The 24,151-nt window shown below is 36.7% G+C and overlaps 1 protein-coding gene across 3 annotated transcripts in view; it reads left to right on the forward strand.

Annotated features, from left to right (window-relative positions):
• The window catches only part of CUL3 (cullin 3), a 97,222-nt gene extending 83,034 nt beyond the window's left edge, over positions 1–14,188 (forward strand). For all 3 annotated transcript variants that reach the window (XM_019923535.3, XM_019923536.3, XM_019923537.3), the window contains 3 exons: positions 890–1,076; positions 10,808–10,953; positions 13,716–14,188. In XM_019923535.3, coding sequence (XP_019779094.1) covers positions 890–1,076; positions 10,808–10,953; positions 13,716–13,847 — 465 coding nt within the window. In that variant the 3' untranslated portion in view covers positions 13,848–14,188. The remainder of the gene's footprint in view (positions 1–889; positions 1,077–10,807; positions 10,954–13,715) is intronic.
• The last annotated feature ends 9,963 nt before the right edge of the window (positions 14,189–24,151 follow it).

Genomic DNA, 24,151 nt, shown 5'->3' on the forward strand with positions numbered 1-24,151 from the left:
AAGAATATAATGAGGGCTTCCCTGGTGGCGCAGTGGTTGAGTCCGCCTGCCGATGCAGGGGACACGGGTTCGTGCCCCGGTCTGGGAAGATCCCACATGCCGCGGAGCAGCTGGGCCTGTGAGCCATGGCCGCTGGGCCTGCATGTCCGGAGCCTGTGCTCCGCCACGGGAGAGGCCACAACAGTGAGAGGCCCGCGTACCACAAAAAAAAAAAAAAAAAAAAAAGAATATAATTTAAAAGTTACAGATTCACTCTTTCCTGAACTGCTTTTTTTTTCAGTATTACATTTTATTCATACCATAATAATGTAGCAAAAATTATCACCTGCACTTCAAAACATATTTCATGTTGCTTTTCATATTTAGTATTAATTACCAAGTATTTTAAAAATTTTTTTCTTAATTTGATTATACAGGCAGTAAAAATGGTCAACTTGGATTGTAAATTTTGGTAGTATGATGGAAGACCTTAGGTCACTCTTACTTTGATTATTTCTAGGAAAGAAGTTGCTAAGCAAAAGAGTAGTATGGATAAACTTGAGAGGATGATTGTAGAGTATTTATAAAATTAGCAATCATATGTTGATTAACACTTCGTTTTTTACCTAAATATTAAAGCAGGTCCCTTAATAATCTCTGCTGGATGACATTCTTAGACTACGCTTTATATCTCTGAAACAAAAAGTACATGTCTTCTCAGTATTTTGTAATTTGAACTACCTTTTTCTCTAATTTGTTCAAATAAGTGAGATTTTAGAGTCATAATAGTCAGGAAGTTCTTTGTTGTAAATTATTTAATGGAATTACCTCTCTAATTACTGCTTCGTCAATTTTACTTACTAATTAATCTTTCAAAAAATCTAATTATGTTAATCTGATGAAATTTCAGGAAATCCAACAAGAGACAGATATCCCTGAAAGAGAACTTGTTAGAGCCCTGCAGTCCCTCGCCTGTGGTAAACCAACACAGCGGGTTCTCACAAAGGAACCCAAGTCAAAGGAAATAGAAAATGGTCACATATTTACAGTTAATGATCAGTTCACATCCAAACTACACAGAGTCAAGATTCAAACAGGTATCTGGAATTATATTTTTCTCTCTAAAAAAATTATATATATTTCTTCTTTCTAAAAAAATTCTTAATTGTTGGATTTCTATTTTTTAAAAAGTAATGCTTTTCTGGTGCTGCATGACATATAGGCTTAAGAAATAAAGCACTTTTATTGATATGTATTCCTGTCAAAATGCAGTTGAATCCAAGTACAGTAAGCATTTAAAAATCATTCATAATGTGAACAAGTATTTATTTCCATATGGTTTTCTACAAGTGAAATATAATTTTATGAACATATTAGTATTTATAATTGTTTTTAACTGGTTAACTGATAGTCATTGATGTCTATTTTAAAGCATTTACAAATTTCTCAAAATTGGGAGTTACCTATTTAAAATTTAATCTTTAAATGCAACTATTTATATTTGATAAATACTTTCTAAGTTTCAAAATTTTAAAACCCATATTCTCTCTCTAACTTAAAACCAGTGATGACCCTGTTGTGAACAGATTTTGGTACAGCTTTTTTTTAGGTTGATGGTAAACGTCCTACTTATTGTATATTTAGCAATGTAAGGTGTATATTTTCTATGCATTTAAGGAGGAAAAAAGGCACTTTACCTTTGCTGATTTTTAAAACTCTAATGTAGCTTGCTACCTGGTTTCAAAACTAGTATTAGGTAAGCTTCCCAGTGCTAGTTTATCCATTACAGCTAATAGCGTCTGTACCGTAAGATTAACTTTTTAAATGACTACAATTTTCTGATTTGAAAATGGTTTTACATTATATATTAATAAAAGATAGTCTTTTTAAAATTATTTTAATGTTAAATATACAATTGATTGCCAGAATATATTGATTCAAGAACATTTTAATATACTTTAGTTTTTCTTTTTGACCCTAATTGGATATTCTTTTCAAAGCAGAGTGGTCTCTCTTTACAGACTTGACTACTTTGTCCCATCATTGCAAACCTTATCATTGTATCTTATCTTCATCACCAAAATTGATCCATATATTTGGGACACATGTATATTAAAAATAAAACAGAACTGTGCTAAGGAGGGTCATGGAATAAAATTTCTTCTTCTCCCAGTACAAGACATATGACTATAGTTTTGGGCAGAAATGGGTTTTGGATATCAGGACTTACTTGAATTTCAGATTTGGAGGATATATGGTGATACATATCTGAAATACCCAGCCTCACCCTGCTTTATCCTAAATAAATAAGTGTCTTTGTAATGCAAGATTCCATCGTGTCCTGCAAATATTGTCAGATATTATTGTGATTATCAGAAAAATAGTCTTCTTCATAGATTGTTAATTTTTGGTGTTAAGTGTGTGTGTATAGTATTTTAGATCTGATTAAAATAGGAATATAGTTATACATGATGAAGAATTTGACTCGATGACCTTTTAAAGTTCTTTTCAGCTGTAAAATTCTGTAAAGAAAAATGTTTTTCATTTTGAAATGGTGCTTAGATTATCTTGGCTCTTACTGATATTTTGTAGAAGTTAAAATTTTCTCTCTGGTGATAAGTATTGTGACCACATAGTGTTTTTAAAGTTGTCAAAATACATGTTTGCCTTTTTGAGAAAGTACTCAGGCTCGTAATCAAATATTCAGAGAGGCTGATCTTACCTACTTTTGCTGCTTTTTACTGTGGTCAGTAATAGACATTCAAGCAAAAACTGAAAAGCATTTACTCAAATAACACAACCTTTGAAAAGAATTAGATTCGTTGTATTTTACAGTGATTTCTATAGTTGACAGCCTTCCCCACCACCAGCACTCACCTTCTCTGTCCCTTTCCTCCTAATACATCTAGATACTTAGGTACCCACTTACACAGCACATACCCTTGTTATGCTCTTCTTAAATGCAGAGAGTATTGTGCTAGGCTCTGGGAGTGAGCTCCTGCCCTCACATTTTTAAAAACATCATAATTCAGTGTGTATCACCACAATCTTCCCATTTATCTTGGAGTATATTAATTTAGGTGACCAGATTTAGATGAACCAAGTGGATTGTTAAAAAGTTTTTTTCCCTCCACCATTTTATTTTATATATTTTCACATCTGCAGGAAAAGTGAAAAATGCTCTAATAGATAATCGTTAAAACTTTGCCACATTTGCTCAAGCACCCTTATTTCCACCCTTGTGCTCTCCCTCTCTCCCTTCATATATGTATATATTTCCTACAGCATTTTTTAAAATATTTTTTTAAATAGTTCTTTATTTGAGTATAATTGCTTTACAATACTGTGTTACTTTCTGTTGCACAAGAAAGTGAATTAGCCATGTCCCCATATCCCCTCCCTTTTGAGCCACCCTGCCATCCTCTCTATCCCACGCCTCTAGGTCATTGCAAAGCACCAAGCCCATCTCCCTGTTCTATGCAGCTGCTTTCCATCAGCCAACTATTTTACATTCGGTAGTGTATGTATGTCAATGCTACTCTCACTTCGCCCCAGTTTCGCCCTCCCACCCCATGTCCTCAAGTCCATTTTCTATGTCTACCTCTTTTTTTTAGATTCCACATATATGTGTTAATATATATTTGTTTTTCTCTTTCTGATTTACTTCACTCTGTGTGACAGACTCTGGGTCCATCCACCTCACTACAAATAACTCCAGTTTTCTTTTTATGGCTGAGTAATATTCCATTGTATATAAGTGCCACATCTTCTTTATCCATTCATCTGTCATTGGACATATAGATTGGTTCCATGTCCTGGCTATTGTAAATAGTGCTGCAGTGAACATTGTGGTACATGTCTCTTTTTGAATTATGGTTTTCTCAGCGTATATGCCCAGTAGTGGGATTGTTGGGTCATATGGTAATTCTAGTTTTAGTTTTTTAAGGAACCTCCATACTGTTTTCCATAGTGGTTGTATCAGTTTACATTCCCACCAACAGTGCAGGAGAGTTCCCTTTTCACCACACCCTTTCCAGCATTTATTATTTCTAGATTTTTTGATAACGGCCATTCTGACCAACATGAGGTGATACCTCATTGTAGCTTTGATTTGCGTTTCCCTAATAATTAGTGATACTGAGCATCTTTTCATGTGCCTCTTGGCCATCTGTGTGTCTTCGTTTGTGAAATGTCTATTTGGGTCTTCCACCCATTTTTAAACTGGATTGTTTGTTTTTTTTATATTGAGTTCCATGAGCTGTTTGTATATTTTGGAGATTAATCCTTTGTTGTTTCATTTGCAAATATTTTCTCGCATTCTGAGGGTTGTCTTTTTGTCTTGTTTATGGTTTCCTTTGCTGTGCAAAAGCTTTTAGGTTTAATTAAGTCCCATTTGTTTATTTTTGCTTTTATTTCCCTTACTCTAGAAGGTAGGTCAAAAAAGATCTTGCTGTGGTTTATGTCAAAGGGTGTTTTTCCTATGTTTTCCCCTAAGAGTTTTATAGTGTCTGGTCTTACATTTAATTCTTTAACCCATTTGGAGTTTATTTTTGTGTATGGTGTTAGGGAGAGTTCTAATTTCATTCTTTTACATGTAGCTGTCCAGTTTTCCCAGCACCACTTATTGAAGAGGCTGTCTTTTCTCCATTGTATGTTCTTGCCTCCTTTGTCGTAAATTAGTTGACCATATGTGCGTGGGTTAATCTCTGGGCATTCTGTCCCGTACCATTGCTCTGTATTTCTGTTTTTGTGTCACTGCCGTACTGTCTTGATTACTGTAGCTTTGTGGTGTAGTTTGAAGTTGGGGAGCCTGATACCTCCAACTCTGTTTTTCTTTCTCAAGATGCTTTGGCTATTCGGGGTCTTTTATGTTTCCATACGAATTGTAAAATTTTTTGTTCTAATTCTGTGAAGAATGCCATTGGTAGTTTGATAGGGATTGCATTGAATCTGTAGATTGCTTTGGGTAGTATAGTCATTTTCACAGTATTGATTCTTCCAACCCAAGAACATGATATATTTGTCCATCTGTTTATGTCATCTTTGATTTCTTTCATCAGTGTTTTATAGTTTTCTGAGTACAAGTCTTTTGCCTCCTTAGGCAGGTTTATTCCTAGGTATTTTATTCTTTTTGTTGCAGTGGCAAATGGGAGTGTTTCCTTTATTTCTCTTTCTGATTTTTCATTGTTGGTGTAGAGGAATGCCAGAGATTTCTGTGCATTAATTTTGTATCCTGCCACCTTACCAAATTCATTGATTAGTTCTAGTAGTTTTCTGGTGGCATCTTTAGGATTTTCTACATATAATATCATGTCATTGGCAAACAGTGACAGTTTTACTTCTTCTTTTCCAATTTGTATTCCTTTTATTTCTTTTTCTTCTCTGATTGCTATGGCTAGGACTTCCAAAACTATGTTGAATAATAGTGGCGAGAGTGAACATCCTTGTCTTGTTCCTGATCTTAGTGGAAATGCTTTCAGTTTTTCATGATTGAGTATGATGCTTGCTGTGGGTTTGTCATATATGGCCTTGATTATGTTGAGGTAGGTACCCTCTATGCTCATTTTCTGGAGTTTTTATCATAAATGGGTGTTGAATTTTGTCAGAAGCTTTTTCTGCATCTATTGAGATGATCATATGGTTCTTATTCCTTAATTTGCTAATGTGGTGTATCACATTGATAGATTGCATATATTGAAGAATCCTTGCATCCCTGGGATAATTCCCAGGGATAATTCCCAATCATTGATCATGGTGTATGGTCCTTTTAATGTGCTTTTCGATTCTGTTTGCTAGTATTTTCTTGAGGTTTTTCCCGTCTATGTTCATCAGTGATATTGGTCTATAATTTTCTTTTTTTGTGATATCTTTTTCTGGTTTTGGTATCAGGATGATGGTGGCTTTGTAGAATAAATTTGGGAGTGTTTCTCCCTGTGTAGTTTTTTGGAAGAGTTTGAGAAGGATGGGTGTTAGCGCTTCTCTAAATGTTTGATAGAATTCGCCTGTGAAGCCATCTGGTCCTGGACTTCTGTTTGTTGGAAGATTTTTAATTATGGTTTCAATTTCATTACTTGTGATACATCTGTTTATATTTTCTAATTCTTTCTGGTTCAGTCTTGGAAAATTGTACCTTTCCAAGAATTTGACCATTTCTTCGTGGTTGTCCATTTTATTGGCATATAGTTGTTGGTAGTAGTCTCTTATAATTCTTTGTATTTCTGCAGTGTCAGTTGTGATTTCTCCTCTTTCATTTCTAATTTTATTGATTTGTGTCCTCTCCCTTTTTTTTTTGATGAGTTTGGCTAAAGGTTTATCAATTTTGTTTATCTTCTCAATGAACCAGCTTTTACTTTTATTGATCTTTGCTGTTGTTTTCTTTGTTTGTATTTCATTTATTTCTGCTTTGATCTTTATGATTTCTTTCCTTCTACTGATTTTAGGTTTTCTTTGTTCTTCTTTCTCTGGTTGTTTTAAGTGTAGGGTTAGATTGTTCATTTGAGATTTTTCTTGTTTCTTGAGGTGAGATTCTATTGCTATAAACTTCCCTCTTAGAACTGCTTTTGCTGAATCCCATAGGTTTTGGGGTCGTCGTGTTTTCATTGTCATTTGTTTTAGGTATTTTTTGATCTCCTTTTTGATTTCTTCAATCTCTTGGTTGTATAGTAGAGCACTGTTTAGTCTCCATGTATTTGTTTTTTACAGGTTTTTTCCTGTAATTGATTTCTAGTCTCATAGCATTGTGGTCAGAAAAGATGCTTGATACAATTTCAATATTCTTAAGTTTTTCAAGGCTTGATTTGTGACCCAAGATGTGATCTATCCTGGAGAGTGTTCCATGTGCACTTGAGAAGAAAGTGTATTCTGCCACTTTTGGGTAGAATGTTCTATAAATATCAATTAGATCTATCTGGTCTCTTGTGTCATTTAAAGGTTGTGTTTCCTTATTTATTCTCTGTTTGGATGATCTGTCCATTGATGTAAGTGGGGTGTTAAAGTCCCCTACTATTATTGTGTTTCTGTCAGTTTCTCCTTTCATGGTTGTTAGCATTTGCCTTACGTATTGAGGTGCTGCTGTGTTGGTGCCTAAACATTTATAATTGTTGTATCTTCTTCTTGGATTGATCCTGTGATCATTATATAGTGTCCCTCCTTATCTCTTGTAACAGTGTTTATTTTAAAGTCTATTTTATCTGATACGAGTATTGCTACTTCAGCTTTCTTTCCATTTGCATGGAATATCTTTTTTCCATCCCTTCAGTTTCAGCCTGTATGTGTCCGTAGGTCTGAAATGGGTCTCTTCTAGACAGCATATATATGAGACTTGTTTTTGTATCCATTCAGCAAGTCTGTGTCTTTTGGTTGGAGCATTTAATCCATTCACGTTGAAGGTAATAATCAATATGTATGTTCCTATTACCATTTTCTTAATTGTTTGGGTTTGTCTTTGTGGGTCTTTTTCTTCTCTTGTGTTTCCCCCTTAGCAAAGTTTCTTGAGCGTTTGTTGTAAAGCTGGTTTGGTGGTGATGAATTCTCTTAGCTTTTGCTTGTCTGAAAAGCTTTTGACTTCTCCACTGAATCTTTTTTTTTTTTTGGTGGTACGCGGGCCTCTCACTGTTGTGGCTTCTCCCATTGTGGAGCACAGGCTCCGGACGCGCAGGCCCAGCGGCCATCGCCCACAGGCCCAGCCGCTCCACGGCATGTGGGATCCTCCCGGACTGGGACACAAACCCGCGTCCCCTGCATCAGCAGGCGGACTCCCAACCACTGTGCCACCAGGGAAGCCCTCTCCATCGAATCTTAATGACCTCCTTGCTGGGTAGAGTAATCTTGGTTGTAGGTTTTTCTCTTTCATCACTTTAAGTGTATCCTGCCACTCCCTTCTGGCCTGCAGAGTTTCCACTGAAAAATCAGCTGATATCCTTATGGGGATTCTTTTGTATGTCATTTCTTGTTTTTTCCCTTGCTGCTTTTAATAGTTTTTCTTTGAATTTAATTTTTTTTACTTTGATGATTACGTGTCTTGGTGTGTTTTTCCTCCGGTTTATCCTGTATGGGACTCTGTGCTTCCTGGACTTGGGTGACTATTTCCTTTCCCGTGTTAGGGAAGTTTTCAATTATAATCTCTTCAAATATTTTCTCAGACCCTTTCTTTTTCTTTTCTTCTTCTGGGACCCCTCTAATTCGAATATTGGTGAGTTTCGTGTTGTCCCAGAGGTCTCCGAGATTGTCTTCAATTCTTTTCATTCTTTTTTCTTTATTCTGCTCCTCGGCAGTTACTTCCACCATTTTGACTTCCAGCTCACTGATTTGTTCTTCTGCCTCAGTTATTCTGTAATTGTTTCCTTCTAGTGTAATTTTCATTTCAGTTATTATGTTCATCTCTGTTCTTTAGTTCTTCTAGATCTTTGTTAAACATTTCTTGTATGTTCTCAATCTGTACCTTCATTCTATTTCTGAGATTCTGGATCATCTTTACTGTCATTATTCTGAATTCTTTTTCAGGTAGGTTGCCTATTTCCTCTTAATTTATTTGGCCCATTAGGTTTTTACCTTACTCCTTCATCCGTGACATGTTTTTTGCTGTCTCTTTTTTTTTTTTTTTTTAATGAGGGGATTGTGTTCCTACCTTACTGGTTTGTCCTGAGGCTTCCAGCACTGGAGTTTGTAGGCTTATTGGGTAGAGCTGGGTCTTCATGCTGAGCTGAGGACCTCTGTGGTCCTCACTCTGATGAATATTCCCTGGGGTCTGAGGTTCTCTGTCGGTCCAGTGGTGAGATAAAAGGAAAAGGGATAGGGGCCTTGGCTGTGGAGGGGTTGCTTAAGCAAGAGCGAGGTTTGGGTGGTGGGCAGGGCCTATGCTCAGGACCCACAGGGCTGGAAAAGGCCCTGGGGGCTGTGGGGGGTGGAGCTTAGGCTCAAGGAACAGAAGGAGCCCAGGCTTGCCCCCCACACCTGGTCTCAGAGGGCAGGGGACCTCACCTAGGGGCTCAGCAGGCTTCCTGGGCTCAAGTGGTGGGGCAAATGCCCTCCTCTCCTCTCCTGCGCCTCTGGTCTGGGAGGGCGCCTCCTGATCTCCTGGGCTTCCCTCCTGTGCCCCCAAGGACCTACGTGGCCTGGAGGGGACTTTGGGGGGCAAGGGACTGGCCTGGGAACTCAGCAGGCTCCTTTCCCACTCTTCCTGGTGAGTCCCTCCTGCCCGTGTCTTCTGACCTACCCGGCCTCAGGGGTGCCGATCCTGTCTGGCCTCCACTTCTCCTCCCCCCCCCCCCACTCACCCTGTGTCCTACCGGTTCACTTTGCAGTTCCTCCCGTCTCCTTGGGCATGAGAGTCCCCCACCAGCAGCCGGCAGGTGCCCTAGTTGTGGGGAGACGCTAACTCCGCATCTTTCCACACCGCCATCTTGACTCCGCCTCCTTTCCTACATCATTTTAACTTAATTTGCCAGCGTTATAACACTTCCCACTTAAATACTTGAGCATATACCTATCTCAGAATTAAGATTTTACCACATAATTGTAATACTGTATCACACCCCAAAAAATTAATTCCAAACATCTATATATCACCCATATTTACATGTCCACAGTTATCTCAAAAATGCCTTTCATATCTTATTTTTTGGATCCAGGATTCAGTCAAGGGTTCCACATTACATTGATTTTAATGTTTCTTTAGTTCTATTCAATCTAATCCAGTGCCTCTATCTTTTTTTTCCCCTTATGACATTGAATTTTTGAAGAAAAGCATTTTTCTTCTTTAGTTGAGCATTTTATTCTAATTTTACTCTTTTTTATTAAGGTATTGATTAACTTGGGAGAAGATACTGAAGCAGAATTCTTAACCAAGGGATTCTAATTAGAAACAGCTAAATGAATATGCACACCAAAATGATCTTCTAAATTGTACAGTCTGCTATCTCCTGGTTGTGCCCAGGCCTAAGTCAGCAATGTTGCATATGGTTCTTTGTAATTTTACAATTTCTCCCTCCAGAAACTTCACATCTATCTCCTATTGATGACCAAATAAACAAAAAAAATCTTTCTCTGCTGCTTCAATTAGAGCAAAGTTATAAGAGAAAGGGACTTTTATACTTATTTCTTTAGCAGTTGCCTTGAAGACTATAGGGAATAACAGTAAAACTTCTAAAGAGTGGAATATAGTTTGCATTAGTCATATTGAGATTATGACATTTAATAATTACCAAGATACATGTTAAGAAATTGTTGAATAATTGATGAGAGGTACAAAAGAATTGTTACGGAGTTAAGTGACATTCTAGTGGTACTTTAAATTTTTTATTTAGTTAACTAAATCTTGGCAATACCTGTTCTTTCCTCCTCTTAAAGTCCCCACATTTCTTCTGTTTGAGGTACTTTTGGTGAGGTTTAACTTGGAGTCATGGTGGTAAAATACTAGTTAACCTCTGGAAGTTACAAGCAATGAAAACTATTTACTGATAATTTTACTGCTAAATATATCCAGCTAGTGTTTTTCTTCTAGGAAAGGAGTCATTGAATTCTATAAAAATAAAATTGGTTTTATTATCTCTGTAAAATTAAACTCCTAATATTTAAAAAGAATAATATAGAATTGAAGAATTTTTATATCACTGCTTGTTAATTATTTAAATATTTATTAAAGTAAACGTTGAATTAGGCACTTTTTGAGTGTTTAATTAATAAGTATATGTATGGTGTATATTCAGAGGTTGACATTGATTTCTCTCTTGATAATAGTAAATTATATTAAGTTTGCTTACAAACATTTTTCCTTACTTTTGAAATTTACATCATAATCACATGGTAAATGTCTTTATTTCTCTTTTAGTTGCTGCCAAACAAGGTGAATCTGACCCAGAAAGGAAAGAAACAAGGCAGAAAGTAGATGACGACAGAAAACATGAGATAGAAGCTGCTATAGTGCGGATAATGAAATCTAGGAAGAAGATGCAGCACAATGTGTTAGTAGCAGAGGTGAGGACACTTCCAGACTGGATTAATGTAGAAAAGACAAAATTACTTTAACTATTTAAATTTAGGAAAGTACTGTATTCAGCTAATTTAAAATACAGTCTTAAAATTAGAAAACCGTAGTCAAATAACACATTATTAAAAGCATGGTACTTGCTTGATAGTTAAACATAGCAATGCGTCAAAATATGTGCACACTTTAAGAACTAATATGTTTGTAATGAAGATAATAATAGAATATTGTCACATGAAGAATAAAGAAAAAGCTTTTCACCGCTATTTAGTACTTTGATGTAAAACAAACTACCTATACTTCTAAAAATTAATGGCTTATTTATTGAGTAAAAGTTAGGAAACTAAGGAGGGGAAGACCATTGTGAAGCCATTGGAATAGTGAGGAACAAGGTGATTAGGGCTGAATAAAGTATTGGTTGAAGATAGAGAGCTGAATGAAGACACATAGGAAGTGAAATTGACAGCATTTATTGACTGATCGTGGGAAATGAGAGGGAGGAGTGGAGGACGACTCTGAGGCCCTTGCTTGCTTGGCCAGGTAGAGGCTGGTTTCTTTAACTGAAAAGGGAGGGGCAGTGTGCTGCTGTGTTCCACGGGTCAGCTAATACCACTTTTTATAAGTTGACTTCGTATCACATGGCAGAGGAAGAGAATTATAGGTGAGTGGTCAGTCAGTAATTTTAAAAATCATTAAAAAACCAAAACAAGTAAACCTTTAAGACATGTTGGCAATTAGGTGACTGGTTAGTTTTCCCGTTTTCATTGGACTGGTAAGAATAGACATTTGATGGCAGTTCCTTGAGAAGTAAATGGAGGTGAAACCACCAAGTGAGTGGTTTCTCCTTTGAGGTGTTGGCTCGTGGGAAGGGCACAGAGAGCAATACTAGAGGATTAAGTGTTTAGTTGAGGGCTTCTGGGTACTGTTTTTCTAGATGAGAAGACATTGAGTTATATTTATATTCTAAGGATAAGAAGAGATGCTTAAAAACAAAAGGGAAGAAAAATGAGATGAGGGGTTACTTGATGTACTCAAGTCTAGAAAAAGAAAAGTGAGAGGGTTGTATAGAGAACACAGGTAGGTGGTAGATGTGTTAACAGGGATGCTACCAAATACCTTTCCCGAGAACCCAGGGCTGGGTGCAGGGGTGGTTGGAATGAAGCATGGAAACAAGCATGGACAAATGGATAAATGGATAAATGTAAGGTTGTGGGAGTTTGAGGAATTTCAAACTGAAATGGCCTCTTTTCTTATGTAAAACAGGATGTGAGGTTATGGTGCTTGAGAACTTGCTGACCTTGAATGCTGTAAATTTGTGTTATCAGCCTAAACCAGAGATTGGCAACCTTTTTTTAAATGGCCAGTTGCAGCATGAAAGCACCCGTAGATAACAAGTGAGTGTGCTGTGTTCCAGGAGGGATTACAACAGGCAGCGGGCTGTATTTGCCTGTGGACCCCAGGTCTGCACAAAAGGTGTAAAAACGACAACTTTACTCAAAGAACCGAGTAGTGGATTTCGGGTGATGTAGTAAATGTAGAATAGGTGCTTATGGAACAGAACCAAAGGAGTCAGGGAGTTGAAGGTACTGTTGGGGGTGCAGCTCAGGTGATCTTTTATGAAGGAAAGAGGTGAGGTCAGACAAAGAAGTTATTGATAGCTTAGAAGAAAGGGCCAGAGGATTGATTGAGGGTCTCAAGTGGGTTGAGAACAAATTTGTTGATACTGGAGTGATAATATTAGAAGAATGATGGATTTTAGTTGGGGAGTGAAGTGCTGACGTTTCCGATTTTGAAGAGTTAATAATCCATTGCAGCCTTCGAAATGAACTGATCCAACACGAGTAAAAGAGAAGCTGGCTTATGGCTAGATGAGTGATCTGCAAGATCACTAACTGGATTAGTGAGAAAAGCATGGGCTTCAGGGGCAGGAGGATGTAGATTCTCATCTCTTCTGGCTCTATTTACTACTTGTTCATATCATTTTTCCTTTCTGGCTTATTTTCCTCATTTGTAAAACGAGACAACCTACTTTGCAGGGTTAAGAGCATTAAATAAATAAATATAAACAAAACTGACTGATACATAGTGCATAGTCAGATTTCGGCTACTGCTGTAGTTCCTGTTGTATTATTACCGATGTCACAATACCTAGAATCCCGACAGCTGTTGGAGAAAAGAATACCAACAGTAGCACTTAACTATGGACTCGGCATTATTCTAAAGCATCACATCTGTTAACTCATTTAATATACACAACAACTTCATGAGGTTAAGTAACTTTCCCAAGGGCCCAGAGCTAGTAAGTCGTAGAGCTGGGATTTGAATCCAGGCAAGTCTGAGTCCCGAGTTTGTGCCTTTAAACACATTATGCTACCCAAATTCTGTGAATTGGGAGAGTAACCCAGAAGTCATTAGATTATAGCTTCAAAATGGGTTAAACTGTACGGTGGTATAAATTCATACTAGTATATTTCAACTAATTCGTCTATTAATCCACTTTAGCATTCACATTCTGATGTGAGGAGGTATGTTCTAGCCATACATTACATTTTCAAATAGAATCCTTTTTAATTTTCTGTATTTTTAATGTTCATAATCAAATTAGTAAAGTTTGAGCTGAGTCTTAAAATGACGTATCAGTTCTACTCAAAAATAAGAATTTTTGTGTGTTTATATAGAAATGTTTTTTGTTTTTGTTTTTTAATTTTCTGGTAGGAATTAGTGTTGTTTTTTTTTTAACCTTCTCTTTTAGGTAACTCAGCAGTTGAAGGCTCGATTCTTACCAAGTCCAGTTGTTATTAAAAAACGTATCGAAGGACTCATTGAGAGAGAATATTTGGCACGAACACCTGAGGATCGCAAAGTATACACATATGTAGCATAAAATGCATTCAGAAACTTGATTTATTATTGGACTGTACTCTTCGCATGGACTGGGAAGTTCTTTTAAATCATTAAATATTAAGACGACCATCTCTTCTATTAAATTACAGTACATGTTTTAGACCATTCAGATCAAGCCTTTACTCCCTTTGAGAGTTTTCAACATCAGTTGATTGAGCTTCAGGCTTTACAACGTTTATCCCTGTAGAGATCATCTTTACAGTTCCTCGGGAAAATGTGAATGTGCCGCGTTTTGTTTTCAATACTGTATGAAAACAGGAAAAAATAAAACAAAATTTAGAAAATACAGCTCATTAAAATAAAATTGTTGGATTTCATTTCCCCAGGTCTTCAGTGTTCATGTAAATGTGTTTTTGTAGTGTTGCTTAGCACTTTGCGCATTGTATAAGTTGGGTAACAAAAATGGTAAAGGAAATGACACAATTCCCATCTCGCTCTGCTTAAGGCATTTCTTTAGCTCGTCTTGTTTAATTTAAAGGTTTGATAAATATACAGAGACCCAAGCATAAAATTTGAGCATGCTTTATTCTACCACTTGCACTTACTAATCTAATAGCCTAATGACCAGGAACCTTTGTTTTGGGCTCAGTATACACCCTGGTTTGATTTTTCCCTACTGTAATTTGAGATGTCGCAAATTCTTACAATGATTAGGTTTTGTTCTGCATTATCTCTAGAGAAAGAAAATATTTTAGTATGTATAAATTGTACAATAATTTTTTGCTGTTGTACTCACTGCTAATAGTGGATTGTATAGGGCAGTGTTTTTATTTCATTTTATTGTAGACAAAAATAAATGAATTTAGTATACACATACTCACTAATTCAGGTGTGTCAGAGCACAAAGTTGGCAGCTGGTTGTATTTAATTCAGCCCCTCTGAAAAGCACATACAGTCTACACTTTGTTTCTAAATATCTTAGGTTCACCCTCTCTTAAATATATATTTTGGTGAAGCTGGGATGCACTGTTAATTTTCTGTTTCAAAATGCATTCTAAAGATGCAATAAATACGATTACCTTAATATTTTTTAATAAGATCTTTAGTTCTTGCAGCTGCGTTTTGGAAAGTGATTAAGCAATATTTTTCAAACCTGATGATTCTTGGATCATTCTTAGCTGTTGTCCTCCAAAGAGTCATCGTTTCATGTTTTCAAAAGATGTGCTTTGTGCTGAAGATTCATGTCAGTTATCCTGTGCTTCCAACTTTCACCAATATTTTTTACCTGATTGATCTGCCGAGGATTATAGTTTGCTTTATTTTAACTTCAGAGTATTTTTATCTTCAGTTTTATTTAATTTTGTTTTCATAAGACAATGTTTCAGATATGTAATTGGGGCAAACCACTATAGATTTCTGTTGATGGAAAAATGACATGTTACTAATAAGTTCAAGTAACCAACTGACTATAATACTGTTGATACATTTATTAGAATGTATGTCTCAGAAGATGGTATCTGTTTTAAATTTATGGTCAAGTTACAACTGAATTCTAATATGGATTAAAAACTCCACATAAATATTTTTCCCCATGCGTCTTGGGTTATAATTTTCCTTTAACTTGCAAATATGCTCTTCCTACATTTAATTTTGTCTCCATCTGTCCTGTAGAATTATAAGTCTTACGCTCTTAATCTCTATGTTTTCCACTTTTACATGATGCAATTAAGATACAAATGAAAACTATCATGAACATTATTCTCAGGATACTTTCACCATACTTGAGTGATAGTAGGTCAGGTGTAACAAGGAAAGCCGAAGGGTTTCCCTTTCTGATTTTACACAATTGGAATTTCTTTAATGACAGGGTGTTTACCTACAGGAAAATACTGGTTCTTTCACGTTTCATAATTTTTTTATTAACTTGACAATCTGAGTGTTCTGTTTCCCAAAGTGTTGTATATATCATTTAATTGGTATATATATAACACTTTGGGAAATAGAACACTCAGATTGTCAAGTAAATAAATATGAAAGATGTAAAAACTTCCATTTGAAGTCTAAATGAGACATTAAAACAAAAATTTAAGTGCTGGTTTGAACTATTAAAAATCAGTCAAGTTAAATTTATGTCATTGTCTCAAGTGTGGATGTACAAATCACATTTAGAATTCAGAGACATACTTGTTAGTTTTGGAGAACAGGTTTGATATTTATGCTTCTAAATGCTTGTAAATGTATTAAAACATTTCTGAATTGCAGTTGTATGGTGGGCGAAGGCAACCATTTGCATTCAGTTGCATTTCAGTGAATTGCAGTTGAGTCGAGTGGTCGCAGAATGATGCTGCATTGAAAAAGAAAATTGGATCACCTAACATGTTTTATATGTTTTAGCGCATTTAGTGCATTTTATTTTAGCTCGTTAAGCTCGTAGTGATACATTTTGGCCTTGCTTTCTTTTCAGCAAGAGATCATTCATGCCGTTTTTCTTCATTTTTTAATGTCTTAATCTCAAAAGAATAATGCATCCTAACCATTCATTTAATCCTGTTGATGTGAATAGATTTTGGTGATTTGCTTGAAGAATTTTAAGGAGGATGGATGCATAGTTTTCCAACTGCAAAAATGATGTACTCTTTGTTCACTTGTTAAATTGTAATTCTCTGCTATCATTTTTGAATTCAGGACAGTGTTTATTTTGAATTGTTATATAGTTATATTATTTAAAGATTGAAAATTCATTGCAGTTAGGGAACACACAGCCTCACAAAATAAACTGTGGTTGTGATTGCAAGGTTCTTTATGTCAATGAGTTTTAAAAGGGGATGGGAAGGGGTGCATGTCTTGCTAAAGGATGTGTTAGAATCACGTGTGTAGCACTGTAAATATAGACATGTACCACCCCCAAACTCCAAGATGCTAGTACACTTTCTTGACAAAGAACTTGTCATAGTGAAGCACTGTTGATGTTCCATCCCTCAGTGTGTATGTTGGGTAGCAAGAAAGGCTTAGGTGGCAACTAAGTGATCTTACAATTATGCCTCCATCCCTAGGAGACTAGTTGGCATGATCTCAGGCTTCTAAATATTTAGTTCCTAATTTTGGAAAATAACTGCAGTGTGTTAAATCCAGATAATGCTGAGGTTTTTTTTTGTTTGTTTACAGTTTTAAATACTCATTTTGAATAAGTATTAGAGGGTTATATCTTTGCCTGCCTACTGTAACTTAAGACTCAGTTTTTATAGCCTTGTTTTTCACATGGTATCTGATGAATACTATTAGATTGTTTCAGTCTGGGGAGGAAAGCTGTCACCTATCAAAATTGTAGATCGTGTATTCTGTATGGTGCATATAGTCAGTCAATAAGTGTTTTGTACTCTTGATAAGAATGTTAAAACATTTCAGGTTAGCAAAATAACATTTATATTCCCAAAAGCAGAAACATTAGAAATGTTAAACAGTAACAACATACGTACTTATTATCATGTGCCAGACACTATTTCTGAGTGCTTTTTATATGTGTTTCATTTAGTCATCACATGGGCTCTGTGAGATGAGAACTGTTAATTATACCAGCGTTGCCCAAGGTTGCTACTAGGAAATGGCAGAGCCAGGAGCTGGACCTAGGTTTGATCATATGTCTGGCTCCTAGCTTATCTTCCATATTGCAGGTTGGCATCATTTTCTATTTATAAATTTATCATTTAGTTTGTATCTCATTCACATGAAAAAGAACTTATGGCAAGCTAAAGTTAAAGATAATACACAAAGCATCTCAATATGGAACGTGAAGCATCTCAGTATGGAACTTAAGACAATTTTATTGCCTTTATACTACTTGCTGATCACAGTTTTTAGTAGGAAGGGATACAGGGAAGGTAAAGGCCGCTATTCTGGAGTCTTAGTGAATGTCTTACATACTTTAATGGGTAACATGGAGAGATGCTTTATTTAAATTCAAATCTGGGGTTTTAAGAAACATTTTACTTACTGCATGCCTTTTCTATACCACATTATTTAGCCAGAAGTAAGAGAAGACCTAAGAATGACTGAATTTAACAAGTAATGATACAGAGATTGGTCATGAAGCTAACTTAGGGAAACATGAATAGCTAGAATTAACTTGAAAGCCCATTTAATAATTTCAGAAATAGCAAATTTGTAAATGGGTCATTTAAGTGATTTGATCCTTAGTATTAGGGTCTAAGGTGAACCTCCAGTAAGCCATGCCAAGATAACTGTGTGAGGAGCTCAAAGTAATCTTAGGAACATTTTAGTCACAATGAAATTGTCGAAGTTCAGTATTCAGGTAAAGTACAGTTCAAATAATACACGAAACTTTAGGACTTTTTGCAGTGTGGGAAGAATAAATTCTAAGTCTTAAAATTCTTTCTGCAGTTGTGATTCTTGAATAAATGCCTCAACACAATGTCTGGCATGTGGTGGGTGTAGGCACTCAGTAAATCTCAGATGAATGTGCTTAACGATCACGAAGTGATTTGGAAGAAAGTCTTAAAAAAATTGAACTTCATAAATTAAAATTTGTACTGCATTATCAGGAGTATGACAGTATTCATGGAGTAAGGATTATATTTTTTTTTACTTTTGTAAATGGAAATCACTTGATGTTTGGTTTTTAACTAGGTAAAAAGTGGGAAGTGTAGACCAACTGCTGGGTTGTTCCAGATGGTATTAAATGCTGATTTTAAAGCCCTCTTGACTCACAACATCCCATGGAAAAAACTCACTCAGACTAGTGATATGAAAATTCATGATCCCACTTGGAGATAATGGCGTACAGGAATTTGGGCACAGGTCTGTGTGATTCCAAAACCTGTGCTTCTCTAATTAGTGTTAATGTGTCCCCAGTTGTTTTGGCAGATGGTGGGCAAAACTTTATGAACTGAATTTACATCTGAAAGGTGATTTTCTTGGTGAGTATTATGGTGAAAGTTTGTGTTGATTTTTTTTTAGAAAGTGTTCTTTGGAGAATTTGATACTGTGAAACCTGTGTAGAACCTGCACAAGAGAAAAATTGGTAATATTAGCTGTGCATATCTCTGTATGTGGTATATGTGTATTTTGTTTATAGTAAGTTTATAGAACTGATGTCAGATAACAATATAGAATTAATCTTTTATTTCCTACATGATGCTATCCTCTGTATTAAAAAAAATAACCACTAGACTGATTTTTTTTTTTTAATGGAATGCAGTTGTAAGCAGAAAGAGACAAAACTTACCTAAAGGGCATGGAATCAAGTGAGGAGAAGGATGAAATCTGCATTTTGTTCCAGTGTGTAGCTCTAGCAATAGGCAACCAGTGTATGTAACTATGAAATAGACTCTGTCAAAAGCCTGTTGCAACTTCTACATCGGAATGAAGGGGGTGGGGTGGGAGGGGAATGCCCTTAAAGTAAGAAAGTCTATACATATTGGGTTGGCCAAAAAGTTCGTTCAGATTTTTCCGTAAGATGTTACAGTACTATGTTTATAGTATCACTTTAAAAAAAAATTCCCCCTCTTAGGTTTGGCTGCAAAGGTGTTTTGCAGTACTCCTAAGAAAAGCAAAGTTACTATCTTCTGACCGAAATTAGTATTATCCAAATTTGTAGTAAGGCATCTAATCCACCTGACTTGAGCTGATTAGAAAATAATGCAATCCATTCTCAAAGGAGTGACAGGTTGCAGTAGCTTTTAAAAGCTGCTCCAGAAGAGGAGTGACAAGTGCTTTGGTGTTTTAAAACCTAGAAGTACACCGGAATTTCTTAAGGAAGCTTTAAAACCAAACAAAAACATAACGCCTCTTGTAGATTATGATTTAGTAGGTCTGAGGTGATTCTTCTGTGCAGCTAAATCAGGAACCATTGCTTTAGACTACATGTGTTATAATAAAGCATATAAGTTCCCAGTTTTCCTAATTGAAGAGGACATTCATTTGATATGGTATGCAAGTTATGAGATGCTCTTACACATCTTACATGTACTTATTTAAACCTCGGCTGGTTATGGCAACATGTTGGTCAGGTCAAGTGGTTTGATTACCAAGTGGACCAGTTAATTTCAAGCTACTCGTGGTCACAGATCACAGTATTAATCACAACCAATCAGTTGTCATTAGTGGATCCTCCTAAATCCGGGGGTGGGGGGGTGGCTGGATCAGTAATATTGTAATATTGTCCTCACAGTCAAAGGGGAACCTGTGGTCTTAGAATTTTAATTAGGCATTTTCACTGGGAGAAATTAAATTTAGAAACCAAGTGTTCAAAGCCCAGTGACCTCCATCCCATTAGTATGAGTTTAGATAGCAACATAAAAGAGTGATTCTAAGAAAAAAGTCAGTGCCCACTGAACTGATTTGGTTTTTTTCTCCCATAAAGAACCATTGGTTTAGAATCAATTTAATGAGATCTGGGTGACCAAAACATTGGTATGTTTGTGTTGCCAGCCTTGTAAGATCATAAACAAGTGTAAACCATAGTTTTGGCCATTATCAGTGTAATCCAAATGGTGCAAAGTATTTGCAGGGAGAGTTAGTCTCGTTTGAGGATCATCCAAGGCCAGTAATTGCTGCTTCAACCCAAGTATGGATACACAGCATATTAATGTTTACTGATCTTTCTAATGTTTACTTCTCCGTTGGCCTCAACCAGGAATCCAGTGGTAGAACTAGGTGACAAATGACGTTACTGCTCCTGAGAGAGAATTTTCCCTCTGTAGCTTTACTTAGAAAATTTGGAACTAGAATTTATCAAAGGAGCAGCTGCTGGCATGCTTTCACTGTAATAGCTCTTAGCGCGATACCTGTCACTTAGTTTTCAAATGCTAACTTCATTCCACCCCTTAATAACAGCATTCACTTATGAGACAATGGGTAGGGTCCTCCCTGTTCTGTATAGTTAATAGCCCTGCTTATGAACCCAGGCTGCTGTATAACCTCATTACGTCATGCTCTAACCAACTGAGCCCATTACCTAGAAACTTTGATTTATATACTAAGCCAGCTCATACTGTTCTCCCCTTGCCTTTGAACTAGTGTATCTTGAAACAAAAGGCTTAATTATCTATTATGAACTTCCTACAATCCTTCCTTAAAAGCCCCATATTTCCTACTTTGCAATCAATAAGACCAAAAAGTGAGTTGCTAAAAGAGTTATGTCCAATACAATCAAATTATTGAAATCCATTTTTTTTCATTGGAGTATAGTTGGTTTACAATGTATTAGTTTCAGGTGTACAACAAAGTGAATCAGTTATATTTACGCATATATCCACTTTTTTTTTTAGATTCTTTTCCCATATAGGCCATTAGAGTTCCCTGTGCTACACCGTAGTTTCTTATTATGAAAGCCAGTTTTGTATAAATGTTTTTGTACATGTATATATGTATGTATAGTAGACCCTTGAACAATGAGGGATTTGGGGTGCTGATACCCTCTCCTACCGCACCCCACCCCCAGTCGAAAATCAGTGTATAACTTTAGTCGACCCCTTGTATCTGCAGTTCTGCATCAGAAGATTCAACCAACTACGGATCATGTACTGTAGTACATATTTATTGAAGAAAATTCTGTGTTTAAGTGGACCTGTGCAGCTTAAACCTGTGTTGTTCAAAGGTCAGCTGTATATGTGTGTGTGTGTGTGTGTGCATAGATTTGGGTATGTGTGTGTGTGCCCATGGGTTTGGGTATGCACATTTGTGTGTGCATGATAAGTGACATTAGATCTTAAAATTAGGTATCGGGTAGATGGTAATTTCTGTTATAAATTACTAGATATATAATTTATCAAATGGCAAACCACATAGTAATAAAGTGAGTTTAGACCCATTTTACTTTACTACCTTTGCTAAGAAACAGTGTATTATTAAATATCAGTAAAATTCTGTTAGGCAAAAAATGTATGCATACATATAAGCCTGCATAGAAGGAACTCTAGGAAATTTGTTGACTAATAAATATTAAAGTTGTATTCATATGAAGTTAACTTCACATGGTTAAGTGTGTATTATCAAATATTGTGATGTAAATAATTTCCTTCTTTGGTAAGAAATGTACATACTAGAAAAGCAAAAACAAAAAATGTGTACATATATACAGAAGTGCTGCATTGATCTAGCACAGCCAAAGATTTACATGATTTATATTCTTTTTGTAATTTCTGGGGTCAGCTTTCTGCAACTGTGTTACACATGTATGCACCTTTTTTGAGAAGAGGTGAGTGGATATATAATCTGATCTCATGATTCTGGGCATCAACTATAGTAAAGTTTTGTGCCTTTTGTCTGGGGCTTGTCTGTGGCCTCCCTCCAAGTCTGGCGGAGTCTGGCTGCAAGTTGCCGCCTTGTTCAGTATGCTTGCCTCTAACAGCCTCATTGCGTCTCCTGTGCTACAGATGGAAACAAAGTAACTGCAGTGGTGAAACTGCTATTCAGCAGTAAACGAGACTAAGACACAAGGAGGGGAGGAATAAAGGGCCTGGCTTTGTGAGAGTTTGCAGGGCAACTTGGGTTTGGATTCTGAAGTGTAGGGGAAATCTAACCTCCAGAATAACGGCGTGTAATTGCGTAATGTAAAATTGCCTCTACATTGACTTGTAGTTAATTTTAAGTTTGTCAGTCCGGATTTACTAAAAACGAAACAAACTTTCTTGAAAAAGGAGTGAAGAAGTTAAAAGGGGACCGTGGAGGATTGGGTGACAATAGCAAATCCCATTACTGAATTCACTCAAGACAGAGTATGTGCAGACAACTTATAAGATGTGCGTATTTTCAGAAGCTACCAGCATTAGCGATGGGAACTCCCATGATCCACAGGTGGAATTTGGGTGTTGCTGTTAAATGAACATTCCCAATCTGTTACCTAGTTTGTGTATCATACGTAACCTACTACATTTAAAGAATATGAATGTAATGAAATTTAGTTAACTTACGTTGACTAATACAGTTTTGCATAGAATTCATTTGTTTATATTATGTATCTTTAAATAGTTAACCATACTTAATATGTATCTTCACACCTATTTAGGTATATATCTTCTCTGTGCCCTGTAGTTTTATTTAGGCACCGGCGGCTCAGCAGTGAGCAAAATAGACAAAAAACCTTGCCCTCAGGAAGAGTACACTGAGGAGAATTGCCAAATATAATGAATTATATAACATGAAAAATGTGATAAGAACTGTGAGAAAAAAATAAAAGCAGCTCAAGGGCACGAGGAGTGGCATGGTGGAAGGTGGTTAGGCCCTAATTCTGAACAGGACGATGAGCGTAAGTCTGTCTTATTCAGAAGGTCACATTTGAGCGAGTAGGATTTGGAAGAAGTGAAGGAGCAAGCAAGCCTTGCCAGTATCACGAAAGCATGTCCCAGGCAGAGAAATAAGACAGTTGAAAGACCTGATTAAAGTGTTAAAGCAACAGAGATGGAGCTGACGTTGCTAGTGCAGAGTCGGGGAGGGAGAGAGAGAAGTGGGAGGTAAGAGGGGCCAGATGGCGGAGGACTCTGCAGGCCCTGGAGAAGACTGGCTTTTACTCTAAGTGGAATGGAGAGCCATTGTGCGGGCTAAACAGAGGAATGACACCCTCTAACTCATCCTTTGGAAAGACCACTCTAGCGGCTATGTTCTATGGCTACTGCAATACCCCGAGGTGGGAGATGATGAGAGCTTGGACCAGGGTGGTGGAAGTGGATGCAGAAAAGTGATGAGATTCCGCATATATTTTACAAGCAGGATGTGATTGATAGGATGTGGGCAGTGAAAGAGATGACACCAAGGCATTTGGTCTGAGAAACTGAAAAGACAGATTTGCCATTACCTAATAGGGGGAGAAGGTGAATAGGGTAGTTCTCTTTTTTCATTTTTTTAGATTTTTGACATTTATTATTTTTATTAATAACCTTTATTTTTTAGAGCAGTTTTAGGTTCACAACAAAACTGATCATTTTATTTTCAGGGAGGGGTGAGTTGAGTTCAGTTTAGAGCCTGTTAAGTTTCAGTGTCTAGCAGACAACCAAGTGTGTACATCGAGTAAGCGATTAGACTACATCTGCAGTTTACGGCAGGGCTGTGGGGTGGAAATAATAAATTTCACAGTTGTCAGTAGGTAGATGGTATTTAAAGCCATGAGACTGGAAGAACATACCAAGGACATGTGTCAGTTATCCACGTGATGCCTCAGCTCCAAATGCGCCCTTCATCTGTGCAAATGGACCTGCGCCCTTTAAACAGTTCTCCTTTGCCCGCTGATACGTTGTTAAACTCTATCAGTAGAAGGTATTGATGGGACGTTGCAGGGGAAAGAGTTGTCTGTCCTGGGCCTGGTGGCTCACCCACCAGGATCTAGGGGAG

The sequence above is a fragment of the Tursiops truncatus genome, chromosome 7 (genome assembly GCF_011762595.2).
Source record: "Tursiops truncatus isolate mTurTru1 chromosome 7, mTurTru1.mat.Y, whole genome shotgun sequence".
NCBI classification, from domain to species: domain Eukaryota; kingdom Metazoa; phylum Chordata; class Mammalia; order Artiodactyla; family Delphinidae; genus Tursiops; species Tursiops truncatus.